The sequence below is a fragment of the Lutjanus erythropterus genome, chromosome 17 (genome assembly GCF_056507025.1).
Source record: "Lutjanus erythropterus isolate fLutEry1 chromosome 17, fLutEry1.hap2, whole genome shotgun sequence".
NCBI lineage: Eukaryota > Metazoa > Chordata > Actinopteri > Lutjaniformes > Lutjanidae > Lutjanus > Lutjanus erythropterus.
This window is the reverse complement of record NC_139333.1, coordinates 27,967,594-27,982,910: the sequence shown is the minus strand read 5'-3', so window position 1 is coordinate 27,982,910 and position 15,317 is coordinate 27,967,594. Positions and strand designations below refer to the sequence as shown.

Below are 15,317 nucleotides of genomic sequence, written 5' to 3'. Positions count from 1 at the left end.
ATGTACTGCTGTGGACAGGATCAGCAGCCAAATGTATTTTAGACACCTAAAAAATCAATATCAGTTCAAGTGTGCGTTTTATTTATGTTTGCACCACTTTACTTTGCTGTCAGACAGCCTTTAATGGTGGGAAACCACTCGTATATAAACCACATCTGGCTCACTACAAACCAACCAAACTCCACAGGATAAATCAGTAATTTTACCTCACAGAACACAGGAGTTGCTGGTCTTCTGCTACCTCAATCAGGTAGTTAGTTTGTGTTATTGTGTGAGTTCAGTGTTTTAAAAAGTTTGTTCAGATTCACCAAAGTTACATAAAAACACAAACAAACTAACAGATTGAGGCACTGATACACCAGCAGCTCTGTGTGTTCTGTGAGGAAAAATTAGTGATTTTGCCAGTGGAGTTTGGTTGAGCCAGAACAAGCAATATTTGACTTATACATCTTAGGATTTAGGAAACAATCATCAACATTTTTCAGTATTTTCTGACAGTTTATAGGAAAACAGCTATTGATCGAGAAAATAATCAACTATGAAAACAGTCTTTATTGCAGCCCACTATAGAGGAGCAAAGAAACCAGAAAATATTCACATTTAGGAAGCTGAAATCAGTAAAATAGTAGGTGATTCATTTAATAATCGATTGTTGCAGCTCTACTGTAACGGTTAATTTTTGGGACAAACAGGACAAAATTCTGCTTGAAATGCGGGACTGTCCTGAATTTTTCAGGACATCTGGTCACCCTAAATCATGTTTATAAGTACAATCTGAAAATAATAAGTAGAAATTTTAAATTGACAGAGTACTAAAACGTATATATTTATGTTAAGTTAAAGTGAAAAGATTAGGTGACACCACTAAAAGTTGTCTTACAGTAAACTGAGGTGTGAACTCAGGAGGCTCCATGTTGATTAAATTCAAGCACTTCCACTGATAATCATCACTATCTGTTCCTCTGTTTTCTTGTGAAATAGTCCTTTAAACACACACACACTCCTTTGGCAGCCATTGTTCTCTCGGTAACGTTCTCTCTGTGTGTGTTTTGATAAGGTCTGCAGCTCCATCTGATCCCATCTGCCTCTGAGGACAAATGCCAATCAGCTGAGAGAGGATTAGATCAGGAATCTGTCACCTCGTCTGAAGTAGGTGTGAATCTGTGGCTGCAGTCATGGGGAACCAGCTGACCGACATGGCGCCCAACACGCCGTCCTTCCTGCCAAACTTCCAGTCGCTGCATGTGGTCGTCATCGGGCTGGACTCGGCCGGGAAGACGTCTCTGCTGTACCGCCTCAAGCTGAAGGAGTTTGTGAAGACGATCCCCACCAAGGGCTTCAACACGGAGAAGATCAAGGTTCCCGTGGGCGCGTCGCGGACCATCAGCTTCCAGGTGTGGGACGTGGGCGGGCAGGAGAAGCTGCGCCCGCTGTGGAAGTCGTACACGCGGCGTACGGACGGGATGGTGTTCGTGGTGGACTCCACCGAACTGGAGCGGATGGAGGAGGCCAAAGTGGAGCTGCACAAGATCACCCGCACGTCGGAGAACCAGGGCGTCCCCGTGCTCGTCCTCGCCAACAAGCAGGACCTGGACTCGGCGCTGTCCGTCACCGAGGTGGAGAAGCTGCTCGCCGTGCATGAACTGAGCACGTACACGCTGCATCACGTGCAGAGCTGCAGCGCCGTGGACGGTCAGGGCCTCCAGCCGGGTCTGGAGAAACTGTACGAGATGATCCTGAAGAGGAAGAAGATGGTGAAGCACAACAGGAACAGGAAGAGATGAAGGCAGAGAACAACAGGAAGAGTAAAAGATGAAGGCAGAGAACAACAGGAACAGGAAGAGATGAAGGCGGAGAACATTTATCCTCTGCAGCTGTTGAGACACTTAACGTTCCTGTTAATGGGAGAACAGTTTGTGCCAACAGAACTTGAGTTCCACGTGGCCTCAGGGTCAGAACAAATGGATTTACTCATAACAACTGAACCTGTATTGGCACGTTCTCTGTTCTGCTGCCCTCTGACAGATTATTATAGATTTAAAGGGAACCGTTCTAGCAGTTAGTCCTCACTAAGTGCTTTTCTACACTTCAAGTTTCAAAGAAGAGTTCTAACAAAACTGTAGAACTAACATAAGAACACATTTAGATCCATGTGGCAAATACACTCTTAGAAATCAAGGTTCTAAACATTCCACTTGGAACCCTATCCCAGAGTTCTACTTGGAACCTATTATAAAGCATTAAAGGTAGAACCATCTGTGAAAGGTTTCACCCAGAATCCTCTATGATAAGTTCTGATGAGAACCCTTCTATCTCTCTTCTATCTAGAACCTTTTCAGCCTTGTAGGGTACTAACAAGAACCCACCCAGGTGGTTCCAACAAGAACCCTTATTATATTACAGTGGTTTTATTTAGAACTCACTCGGGGGATTCTACAGAGAACTGCTGTATATCTTAAGAGTTTTATCTGGAACCCACTTGGAGGGTTCTACCGAGAACTGTTTTAAAATTTAAAACATTTGGCTAGAACCCATTTGGTAGGTTCTTCCAATAACCCCTTTTTCATCTAGAACCCACCAAAAGGGTTCTACCTATAACCACTGTTTACTTTAAGAGATTCATCTAGAACCCACTCAGGAGGTTCTATCAAGAACCCCTTTATATTCCAAGGGTTTTATCTGGATCCCATCCACAGGGTTCTTTCAGTAACCCTTTCATATTTTAAGAGTTTAACCTAGAACACACACGTTAAAAAGATCTAAAATGTTCTTAAAATCCTTCACAAGCTCTGATCCACTAAATGTTTCTGTTCTTCCACTGATGCTTCCTCCAAAATATTTATTCCACGTTTTTGTGTCTGTGTTGGACAGAAGGACAATTTTTTGTACGTTATTTTATTTTTTTTGTGGTGACGGAAAACACCAAAACGATGATGAAGTTTTATTGCCATGAAACCAGTAAATCCTAAGTGCATTCCCTTCATGGCCATAGAGGTTAAGTTTCAGTTTCTATAACAATAGTTGTTTATACAAATTGTACATTTTTGTAACACTGAAGACTTAATAAATCTAAGCACTGTACAGAACACGCATTGCTTTCTTTGGAGTTAATGGAAGTGACTGAAGGAACATGTTCATTTTGCCAAGTTTAATTTTGGCGTGATTGTTCAAAAGTTTCATAATATCCAGTAGAGTTTAGAATTTGGATTATTTGAAGTTTGAGTGTATGAGGTAATACTTAGAATCAAAGATGAGTACCAGCATGGAAGCTAAGTAACGTACTGCAGTGGGCGGAGTCAGCAGCAAAGTGTCTTTAATCCACCTAAAAAAAAAAAAAAAATCAGTATCAGTTTGCATGTGCGCTACATTTAGAATATTTTCATTGCTTTATCTTGGTGTCAGACAACCTTTTCCAGCAGGAAACCACCGTTATGTAAGCCAAATCTGGCTCTCTACAAACCAACCAAACTCCATAGGAAAAATCAGTAATTTTACCTCACAGACTACGAGTGTTGTTGGTCTACCGCTGCTCGATTGGTTAGTTTGTTTGTGTTATTGTGTGACTTTGGTGTTTCAAACGGTTACTTTGGATTCACCAAAATCACACAACAACACAAACAAACTTACTGACTGGGACAGCGGTAAATCAGTGACTCCTGTTTTCTATGAGGTAAAATGACTGATTTTACCAATGGAGTTTGGTTCAGCCTACCAGGTGACAATATATTAGTTGTTTTTTTTTTAAGCTTGTTTCCACTGCTCCCAAGTGGCCTAAATATCAATAAATGAATAAATAAAGTTATTGCATTTTTAAATTTCCACATGATCTAAAACAGACAGTTATTGGATTATAGTCTTCCATCCAAAATTTGAAGTCCTGAGCTGTGACCCTCCTCCCTGTTAATGGCTGAATCAGCAAATGAGGCAGTCAGAGGGGGGTGGGGAGGGGTCCTCTCCTCCTCCTCCTTCTCCTCCTCCCCCACTAAAGATTCCCACCTTCCAGTCTGCAGCTGCTGACGCTGTAATTGCATCAATTAGTGATGAGGTGGTTCAGAGGTGAGGCGGTTTAGTCCTTTTGTGTGATCATGTGGGACTGATGGGAGACCATTAGCAGAGAGAAGAGAGAGAAAAGCAGGTTTGGACTGAGACAACTTTATTTAAGTCAGTAGTTTCTACATATGTTTAATGACTCAAAATCACCAGGTCAAGGCTGTTTTCTAAATAATTAATATCACTGTGTGTCTGGTGTTTTAAATGCAAACACATATAACACAATCTGCACTGATGTGTCATATTTTCACCACCTTACCTTGCTGTCAGGAAGCCTTTTCTCACAGGGAACCACCATTAACATAAGCCAAATAATGCTCACCCCAAACCAACCAAACTCCATAGGAAAAATCAGTAATTTTACAACACAGACTACGACAGCTGCTGGTCCACTGCTGTCTCAACCAGTTTCTTTGTTTGTGTTTTCATGTGACTTTGGTGTTTTAAAAGATTAGTTTGGATTCTCCAAAGTCACACAATAACAAAAACAAACTAATAGGTCGAGGTAACGGTAGACCAACGACTCTGTGTTCTGTGAAGTAAAATTACTGATTTTTCAAGTGGAATTTGGTAGAGCAAATATTGGCTCATATGAAGGCAGTTTCCCATCAGAAAAAGCTGTCTGATGGCAAGGAAAAGTGGTAAAAATATATATAACATACACTGAAACTAATATTAAGTTTATGTAGATGGCTAAAATACAGTTTGCTGCAGACCAAGGTTATTATAGTTAACTAAAACTAAACTGAAAACTAAAATTTGGTGTGAAAAAACTTAAAAGAAAACTATTGTGTGCTTATGAAAAGAACAAAAATAAGATAAAGAAATATACAGGAAATATCTTAAGTTTTAGTCGCTGTCAATACCCCTCCTAAAAAAATAAAAATAAAAACTAAACTAATAAAAACTAAACTAAAACTAAACTTTTTTGAAAAATTAAAACTAAACGGAGTTAGAACTGAACTGAAAACGAAAATTATAAAAGAAAAAAGTGGGGGGGGGGGAGTACAAAACCATAATAACTCTGCTGCTGACCTCTTGCTTAGCTTCTGTCCTGGTTCTTTGGCTGTTCTCCAAAGTAAAGACGTGTCAGCTGGCATCTACCGTAGGTAATACAACCCCACCAAACCCCCCTTTAAATAATCCGAACTATCCCTTTAAGGTTATCAGGGCTTCCAATTTTTTGATGCATGATATAACAAATCATTATTGCTGCATCATTTCATGACCTGTACAAACCAATAATTAAACCTATTCCTGGTAATCCTGCTCTCAGTGAAGGGTTTAATCCACTCGCTTTTCCACAAATCCCTTAAGTTGCCACTCAAATGTGATATTATGCAACAAATATAAGATCCAGTCTAGAGGTCACACACTGCTGACCTGCATGCCGTCAGTGTGTGTTTGCTCCTGCTGCATATTTGTCTCACTCAACACGATGAGATAATGACTTGTTACCAACCTGACGCCTCCTGCTGAGTGTTCTGAAACGCTAAATGTCAAAACAGACATGAATGCATGTGCATATGATAAGAAAACACACACGCACACACTCACACCTCGACTCGTGTGACCTCGCCGTCCCCTTTATCAACAACGGTGGGCTCATTAAAAGTTTCAAGGATGTCTTGTGCAGAATCATCTCGACACAGCAGCTGGTCCCTGAATAAATTAGCATTGTGATGTGGCGTTTTCAGCAGCTGAGTCGCACTGTGGGCATGTGGAGGCATCGATCAGCCGCAGAAAAACATCCTGCGACCGAGCGAAGAGGTGTGAAAGACACTGCGCTGTGGCCGAGGAAAAGGTTGACGTTATGCTGCAAACATGTGATTGACTTGCTGATTTGGAGTCGTGATCCATCCAGCGGGGGGAAAAACCTGAGGGAGCTGCATGTGCATTGTCTTTTCTCTGTTTTTCTTTTGCTTGTTTCTGTCACAGAGTCTCAGTGTTACTCTGTTTCTCTGTCTTGACTCTTCTGTTTTAGATCTAATGGCGGCTGACAGGAAACACACAAAACAGGAAGCCTTGGGGATTGTGTGTCAGGGATCTCACATAGCTCAGGTGAGTCCCTGGAATCATGTGACATAAATCAAAGACAGATTTACCATTGAGCTTTTTTTTAATCAGTCAACCCATGGACATAAACAGCCTGAATGTTTCTTCATGTTTTTTGGTTAAAAAAAAACATGCTGCCACGACTGCACCGGCTGAAAAAAGTTATAAACTAGACCAGGATTCTGTGACCTGCAGCTCCGGAGCCATGTGCAGCTCTGTAGTCCCTGTCCAGTGGGTCCCTCTGACTTTGGCATAAGAAAATTATATGGAAATTAATTCTTAATTCTCGTTTTATCACTGTTGTTGGTCTATGAAAAAGTTGAGACAACTTTTTTGTTTCAACTCAAACTCTTAAGTTTCGAAAAAGTTTTATCTTTTGTTAAGATTATTTACTTTTCTTCTTTAGATAAACTTAAAAAATGAGGTTTAGAAAACAACAAACTTGACAAATTAAACATGTTGACGGTTTCAATCCCACAACAGTTTAGTTTTTGTCTTGTCATGTCCTTTTTGTCTTTTAATGTCTTTTTTGTTTTTTTTACGTCATTTTTATTTTGCCAAGTCTTTTTGTCTCATGTTTCTTCGTCTTACTACATCTTTTTTGTCATTTTTTTTGTTAAAATGTCTTTTTTTCTCGCTATGTTTTCGTGTCGCTACGTGTTTTTCGTCATGTCTTTTTTGTTTTGCTAAGTCTTTTTGTGCCTCGTTAAGTCTTTTTGTCTTGTGATGTCTTCTACATCTGTCTCATCTTGTTACGTCTGTTGTGTGATATCCATGAAATCGGCCCACAGCGGTGCAAAATAAAAATAATCAATAATCAATAATTCCCATCAGATAGATCAAAACTAAATGAACACGCCTGTTTAGAAAATGTCAGGAGCAGGAAGTAGAATATAAAGTTTTCATGAAAATCCATCCAGTAGTTATTGAAACAAAGCAGTGGACTGACTGACGAATCCTCCAGACTTGTGTTTTTAGAGTCTGGCAGGCAGTGTAGCTAAAAACAGGAACACAAAATCATAAATTTCAACCAGTCGGCTGAACAGCCGTTTCTTTCTCCTCTCAAAAACACAAAACAGTGAGTGCGAAGAGGACAGAAAAAAAAAAAAAAAAAGGAAATACATACAAAAACATCCAGATAAATAACAACAGAGCAGTAATGTGTGCTGCAGTCTCTTTATAGCCCCTTTGATGAAAACCAACAGGACGCTGGGCACAAATCCAAGCCGCTTACAACACGTCCGACCGCGGCCTAGACATAATTTTCCGTCACCATGGCAACCTGAAGTCAGCAGTCACTAAAGGGTGACCTGTGAGGGCGGCGGTGGGGGTCAAATTGCTTTTTGTGGCTGGGTGTCCAATCCAGCTGAGGTTACCGAGCGGGCAGGGAGATTAGAAGAAGAAGCTCCGATCAATACTGGAATCCTGAGATCACCACCTCTCACTGTCCGTCCCTCTGTCTTTTTTTTTTTTTTTTCACTTCTTTATCTCCTTCTGTCCGTCTGTGTTTAATCTTCTTTGGTTTTAAAGTTGTTGACAACTTCTGTTTTGTTTCCTTTGTCGCTCTCTTTGTGCTGCATTTGTTGCTGTTGATGTCAATCTGTCTGGAAATATCTCAAATTTCACACCAACTGGGTCTTTCTAGGAAATCGACCCTGTTGACACTGCTGTGGATGGACCGGGGGGGGGTTGGTCCTGCAGGAGGAGAGTTGGTTGTTAGCTGCAGAGTGAAGGTCTTTCTGACGGTTCAGAGGGGACAATGTTTGTGGGAGGGCTGGATTAGTTGCTTCGGCTTTTATTCCCGAAAGGTCATAAAGCTGCCACTTGGCCTTCGGTTAGAGGCGAGCCCGTGGGATTGAACGGATGGGAAGGGATTGAGAGAGGAAAAAAACAAAAAAACAAAAACCGAAGCTTGACTTCACCACATAGTGCAGTCTTTCACCCTCGGGGCTGTAAGTCAAGAAAGAACAAACAGCGAGGCTGTATTTCTCAGTCATAGAAAAAGACAATGTCTCAGTGGGCGGGGCTCCTGTTGTTGACTGTTTGTATCAAATCGTCTTTACCTCGGATGTGACCCTGCAACAAAACATACGGATATAATCCTCTGTTTTATTCATCCTCCATCCGCCTGCAGCTAAAACACACACAGTCATCATTTTGATTTTATTTGTGAATAAAGAGGATCACATCAGGGCAGACGTGGTACAAATACACATATTCTGTACTCAAGAAGTATTACAGATTCTTGTTTTTAAAAAGTAGAAGTACTGATTCAACTTCTTTACTGCAGTAAAAGTGAAAAAGTTCAGGCTCTGAAAGGTTCTCAAGGTATAAAAGTAAAAAGTCGTCCTCTGAAGGACATTTCTACTGACTGCTTCTTGTTATGTCTTTTAATGTCTTTTTTGTCTCATTCTGTCCTCTCTGTTTTTTTTGTCTTGTTTCGTGTTTTTCATCTCATTGTCTTTTTTTTATCTTGTTGTGCATTTTATGTTGTTTTCATGTTGTTATATCTTTTTTGTCTTGTAATGTCTTTTTGTCTGTTTATGTCTTCTATGTTGTCTTTGTCTTTGTTTCGTATTTTTCGTCTTGTTTTGTCTTTTTTATCATTTTAAGTCTTCTGTTCTGTATGTGTTATTGTTATGTCTTCTTTTGTCTTACATCTTTTTCATCTTGTTACGTTTGTTTTATCCATCACTTTTCTCTTGTTACGTGTTTTTCGTCTTATGTCTTTCTGTCTTGTTCCATCTTACACATCTGTTTCGTTTTGTCCGTCTTTTATGTTGTTTTCATCTTGTTATGTCTGTCCATGCACGTGTGATATGCATGAAATTAAAATGCATTAAATCTAAAGACACAAGCCTGTTTTGAAAATATAGAACGTAGAAAAATATAAATATAATATTCAAATATAGACACCTGAAAAATTAAAGTATTTGTACTTCATTACATCTCATCTCAGCATCAGGGTCAGGGAGCATTTATTATTTTTCATAAATACACTTTTTTTCCCAGCAGACTCAGAGTCGAGGATGATTCATCGCTTTCAGGAGCACTGAGGAAATTATGGGCCACATATTTACTGTGATTTAAATTTTATGGCTAAACTTTTCCATGACTTGCTCAGCTGCAGGGGGGATATAAGAGTGACTTCATGGATGATTTCATGCTTCCATGTAGAGCCTCAAAGGGTCGAGATGAAATCACTTTTCACGAAGAACCTCATCTCGTGCTCTGATAATGCACAGTTCTCAGGAAGTGATGCATAGTGGTGTCATTTTAAAACATCTGGCAAGTTCTCTCATCTGCTCTGTTTTGGATTATTATACAGAAACAGCTATTACACACAAGTTTGGAATCTGTGCAAGGTTTTATGATGTATTACTTTTGTCTAACAGCACAACTTTGTTCTTTTAAAAAAACTGGACTCTTTTTCCCATGTTTTGTATCTAAGGTGACTGATGGGGACAACAATTTCTGAAACTGGTTCAACATTAAGTGAGACTGCTGCACCAGTCAGCTGGAAAAACAGGTTACACTGTATAATCCTTATGGGCAATTGTGAACTCTCAAAGTTTGTCCACTAAAAGTTTTTGTTTTTGCTCCTGACGGGCTCAGATTGTTTTTCTAAGTGGCTGACAACTCCCTACAGAGACAGACCTTTTTATAAAGAGTGAGATCCTTTTTGCTTAACCACAAACAGCTGATTTATTGCTCTCGTTAAAGCCACCAAACTCCATTCACAGAAACCGTAATTTTATTATTGGAACAAACTCTTAATTCAAACAGAAACAAAATAAAACTCAACAAAAACATCTTGGTTTGTCTTTCCAGTGTTCCAGCTCTGGCTGTCTGGTTCAAATAAACCTTTCATTCACAGTGTTAGATGTGAAAATATTCTGGCTTTGGAGTCTGGGTGAGTTTTCCGTCAAGTTTAAATGAAGAGTTTATTATGGCAGTTAAAGTCTGATGTTGTGTTCACACCAAAAGTGAAGCGGATATTACTGTAAACAGCTGAGTGAGGTCGGCTTCTCCATGGGTCACTGCTGCAGACACATTGAGAAGTGAGAGTGAGGATAAATATGCTTTTTCAACCCAAAAGTTTGAACCGTAAACTCTGTGTGACTGCGGTGTTTCTTCCTTCAGAAGCTCCAGTTTGTCCCCGGCTCTCTCCCCCAGAGCTCCCCGGCTTTCACCAGTCATCTGTCGGCTCTGTGCCTCAGCTCTGCCCCGGTCTTCTCCATGAACACTCGGCAAAAGTCCCATGATAGATGCAAAAGGTAAAAAAATTTTAACTCATGCGAATGACGCAAATTCCACATGTTGGTGTTGCATCATCTGCCAGGACAAACAACACAAATTTCACGTTTATTAGCATCTTTACATTATCTTTATCTATTATGTAATCTACTCTATACTCACTGCCTATTTGAACATTAGTTTGGCAAAAGAGAGAAACCTGAATTCAGAAGGTGATTGGTTGTGTATGTTTGTGGTTGTTATTTTGTTTATTTTGCCGCTGCTTGCACACATCTCCCAGCTTTCGTCTTATCACATTTAACCACAGCTGCCTTCATTTTCTTCACTCCCAGTGGCTCCTGGTATGTGACAAAGCTGAAATTTTGAGACATTTACTACTTTGATTCTGGCACCAACAGCATAGCAAGATGACATTTTAGCTTGATTATGTGGTCTGCTCTGTGTTTGGCTCCAGTTTTTCCTTTGTTTTGCCTGCAGCTAACACCCGGAGTTATGACAAAACAGTCTATGAATCATCTATTTCTGGTTATATGAAAAGGGATCTTACTCTTTAAGAAAAAAGTTTAGCTTTGTATAATTTAATGTTGAGATTTTGACAAAAAATGTTGATACAAAACATTAGAAAATAGGATCCAGGTTGAAAAATGCTGCAATTACCCTTTAATTTTGCAGCTTAATCCGGTGTGGATTCTGTCCTCCGACACCGCCACCCCGGGTCTTCCCCTGATCCCACACTGGGATTACCCACAAACCCATCTGGCTCATGACAGCAGCGTGTACACGATCAGTGCCCAGTGGAAACTAAACGCCGTTAATCCGACTGTTACTGCTGTTAAAGAGCAGACAGGCCTCTGAGCTGCTGCGAGGTGCTACATCAAGATCAGAGCTGTTTATTTGCGTCGCCCCGGCTGTGGGTGGATCAGGGAATGTGCTGACTTGGGAATTGCGTGGCGTGATTAAATGTAACATGCTGATTTATTGTGATGGAGTGAGACATAAATAATCAGCACTGTTAAAGATGAACTCAGAGGCAACAGCAGACACTGAGCAGTCACGACTGTTCACAACAACACATTTAGTCCATGAAAATATAATATATTCATTTAAAGTGGCCATAATCCAATATTTTTATAATAATAACATGTCAAATTATGTAAAAAGGAGTTGTTGTAGTAAAGAATGAACAAAGAATTTTCACAGAAATCTACTTTATGGAGCTGCACAGTGAGTTTTAGCTCATTTTTCAGCTGAAGCTTCACTGTCTCGGTTCACTCTCGCTGCTCTCATAGCGTTGATTTCAGCCACAGCAGTCAGAGAAACAGCTCTTAACCTGTGGAGCATTCAGCAGCTTTTCCTTCCTTCCTTTTATATCTGTTACTTTAATTTTGAGTTAAACAACTGATTATTTCGTTCACTGCCTCTTTTTAACAAACATGATTCAACTTTTGCACAGTAATCTAACATCTTAGGCCACACAACATGCTGCACGGGCATGTGAAAAGAAAAAAAAAAACATCAAGGAGTGTCTATTTATACCCGGGAACAAGTAGGTGCACAGCAACTATTCAGTTTAGATATAAAGAGCAGCATATTCACTGGTGATAAGACGCTGCAGTGGATGATGGGATACGTGCCAGGTTCTCCTGCAGGAGAGCAGAGTTTGAGTCCTCGCCTGGGAGATTTAACAAAAGAATTTATTATTATTTTCAGTTGCAGTGTGGCTAGCTTAAGGCAACTAAATTACATTGTTAGGTTTAGTTGTTGTGGAAAATAACCACATGTCTATCTGCAACCTGGGTGCAAATAGCTCTGTTGGCTGGGTGCTTGTCTCTGCCATGCTAAGCTACACCCGGGTGTGTAAGTAGCTACACTGGGAATTGCAACCTGGGTGCAAATAAAGTCTGCCGAAAATCACTCTTTGTTTCCTGCTGCACCACAGTATATTTACTCCTCTGCATTTTATTTGAGTGTCTAAAAATGTAAAATACATGCACCCACAATGAGATGCTTCACTCCTGCTGTTTATTTCAGTGAACCTTGGCTGCACCTCCAAGACTCCTACATCTCAATTTACTCACCACAGAGTTTCACATCTTTTACTTAAGTAAAACCAGAAATAGTACAATGGAAAAATACTCTATTACAAAACGTCCTGCATTCAAAATCTTGCAGAAGTATTATCAGAGTCCAAAAGTACAGAAGAGTGTTATATTACTTTATTATATTATTTGATTATTAATACAGATCCATTCAAATGTAAGCATCTCTTTTGTTGTTGTTGTCGGACAAACTAATGCAGATTTTTTTAGTACAGTGTACAATATTTCCATCTTGAGCGCAGCAGAAAATGCAAATACTGCAAGTACCTACAAACTGTACTTGAAGAAAGTACTTGAGTAAATGTATAAGTTACCTTCCACCACAGAGTAAACCTCTGAATGTTTATGATAGTGAATGAGGGAGTGATTTCAGACGTCTCAACTCACTCTTGAGGACAACTTGTACCTTGTAAAGTGCACTGAACTCCAGCTGTGTGTGAAGAAAAGATGACTCACTTTAACAACAAACACTCGCCCTGTCTTTGAGGTCGGACCATCTCTCCCCACGTGTCTTTTGTTGACGCTGCGTCCTGCCCGGCAGATCAAGATCACAGCTCCGTTAAGCGTCGGACCCCCGTGCTGCGCTGCAGCTGGAAAGGGCCGGCGTCTGAGTTTCGCTCACCCTCGTACAGATAGGAGGAACACGTGGGAGTGAGGCTGCACGTGAGCTGTGGAGCTCATGGCAAAACAATCACCCGCAATCCCAGTCTGACCGAGCGGTCCTGTTGGGAAGGTTTTTCTCTCTGGGCTGCAGTGACCACTGTCAAAGAGTCCTTCTGTCTGAGTTTTCTTTTCTAAATGATTTTCCTACTTTTTCATGGAACAACTCTGCCCTTCAGAGACGAAATGCAGTCGGCCTGACTAGACATTTCATCAAAATTTAGTTAAAACCAGCAGACTTGTTGACATTTTGTTGTGATGTATAAATTCTCTAAAGCACATACCTGTGAATTTAAAAGAAAACAGATAAAGAACAGTTAAACTAATGTTAGTTAGCTTAGCATACTAGCAGAAACTGCCATCTCAGCTTGTGATTGTAGAGGAAGTTGATGCAGTTAAGCTACTTTTAAGTCACATATTTTATTGATTTTTCAAGATAATTATTAACAAATTGCAGAGGGAAAGCTGAAATAACATATATTATTTCCTGGTACTGTTTTAAGCATTTCTCAAAAGGCAGAGTGCAGTTTTTAGGGTGTAAAATAGTTGGTATAATAAGACATAAAATGAAGGTATTACATCGATCCATCTGTTACAGTGGGGGAAATCAGGGGCCGTTTTAACAAACAAAACAGACTTCTGCCTTCAATGCATAAAGTGTCTGACATCTTAGAGAATATACAAAAAAATCTTATTAACATTATTAGAAAGACTTTGAGCTTTTATTTGAGATACAGTTGGTTAATATGATTTATTTTTTCAGCATTACAATTGCCCCAGACCACTGTTACAACTGCCTCCACCAAGGGGGCATTTTTAACATTCTGACTTCTTGCATTAAATTTAATCAAACATCAGTTGTATAATTAATTGGAGCTCATGTATATGTTTCTTATATCAAAGCATGACTTTTCAAGTAGTCTGTGAGTTATGAAGGAAAGTGTGAAAACTGTTACACTTGCCCCTGGTCTCCCCTACTCTGTATCTGAAAATGTCACCTTTTCTGGTGTTACTGCTCTCTTTCTTTGTAGCCAGACTTGTTTAAAATTTAAGACCGCAAATAATCTCCCAGCAAAATAAGAGAATGAAACTATAAAAACAAACAGTTGAGGGGGAGTTTTCAATAAAATTTATATTTTTCAATCAGGAAATACCAAGTAAATTGCATTAAAGTTTCTAGAACCATGACGCTAAAGTGCCACAAAGGCTAAATAATGCTTATTATTAAATATTTGTTTCTGGTAAAACGACCAAAACCCACTCAGTTGAAGAATATCTCAGTTATGAACGCTCGTAACTCTCATTATGTTTGCACAATGGAGTGAAACCCGTGTTGTGGAGAAGAACCCAGGAATCTTGACCAAGGTTGTGAAGGGGAACCCATGCGGATCAGATCTGGTATTTGGGGCTTGATCTCTCAAATGAGGCACCCATAGTGGTCTTTTTGTTTACCCCAGCCCGTGCTCTGGTCTTTCACAAGCCATCTCAGCATTCCTTTTGTTGATTTTTTTTTTTCATGTTATTCCATCAAAGATTTCACTGTTTGAGGGTCTGTAGTTGGCAGAGTGTCGGGTCAGCGCTTCAAACACGGTACTGCAGACCAGGCATCATGACTGCATGTGTTACAGAGCTTTTTTTTTTTTTTTTTTTTTAATTGAGGATCAGCCGTAAAATCCTCCTTTCACTATGACAACACATGACAACACAACCAAAAGTGCTGATTTAACAGCAGTGAGTTCATTCCCACAAGGAGATGTGGTCATTCGCTCACATCAACCTGGATTCAAATGAGTTTCTAATGCACAGAGAGCAGCAGCTGGCTGTAAAACCATTCGGCACAGTTTCCATTTGCTCATATTTTGGCGTGTTGTGCACTTTGTCAGCTCGTTTCAGAAGCTGGTGCCCCAGTTTGAAGAACTCTTTATTCCTGAAGTACATGGTTAACTAAAGAGGACCGAGTCAATGCTACAAGGACAAAAGTCTCTACTAATACAGAACGCTGTAAAAGATCTAAAGGGAAACGTAGAGGGATAGTTCACTCAGAAATGAAAATTCTGTCATTATTCACTTAATTTCAGGCTGATTGTGGATCAGGTTTATTTTGTTAGTCTGCAAAACGCTGCTGGAGTTTTGCAGGAAAACAGTGTTGCAGAATCTCACAAACAAAAGTGAATGGTGACCAGTTTTCAAATGTAA

General features: G+C 39.9%; 1 protein-coding gene across 1 annotated transcript; it reads left to right on the top strand.

Annotated features, from left to right (window-relative positions):
- arl4d (ADP-ribosylation factor-like 4D) lies at window positions 1-2,425 on the top strand. Its single transcript, XM_084740512.1, has one exon. The coding sequence runs from the start codon at window positions 1,176-1,178 to the stop codon at window positions 1,782-1,784; it is 609 nt and encodes a 202-aa protein (XP_084596638.1). The 5' UTR covers window positions 1-1,175; the 3' UTR covers window positions 1,785-2,425.
- The last annotated feature ends 12,892 nt before the right edge of the window (window positions 2,426-15,317 follow it).

Bases quoted from the DNA above. Each gene is read 5' to 3' on its own strand.
- arl4d (XM_084740512.1), top strand. From the start codon at position 1,176: ATGGGGAACCAGCTGACCGACATGGCGCCCAACACGCCGTCCTTCCTG.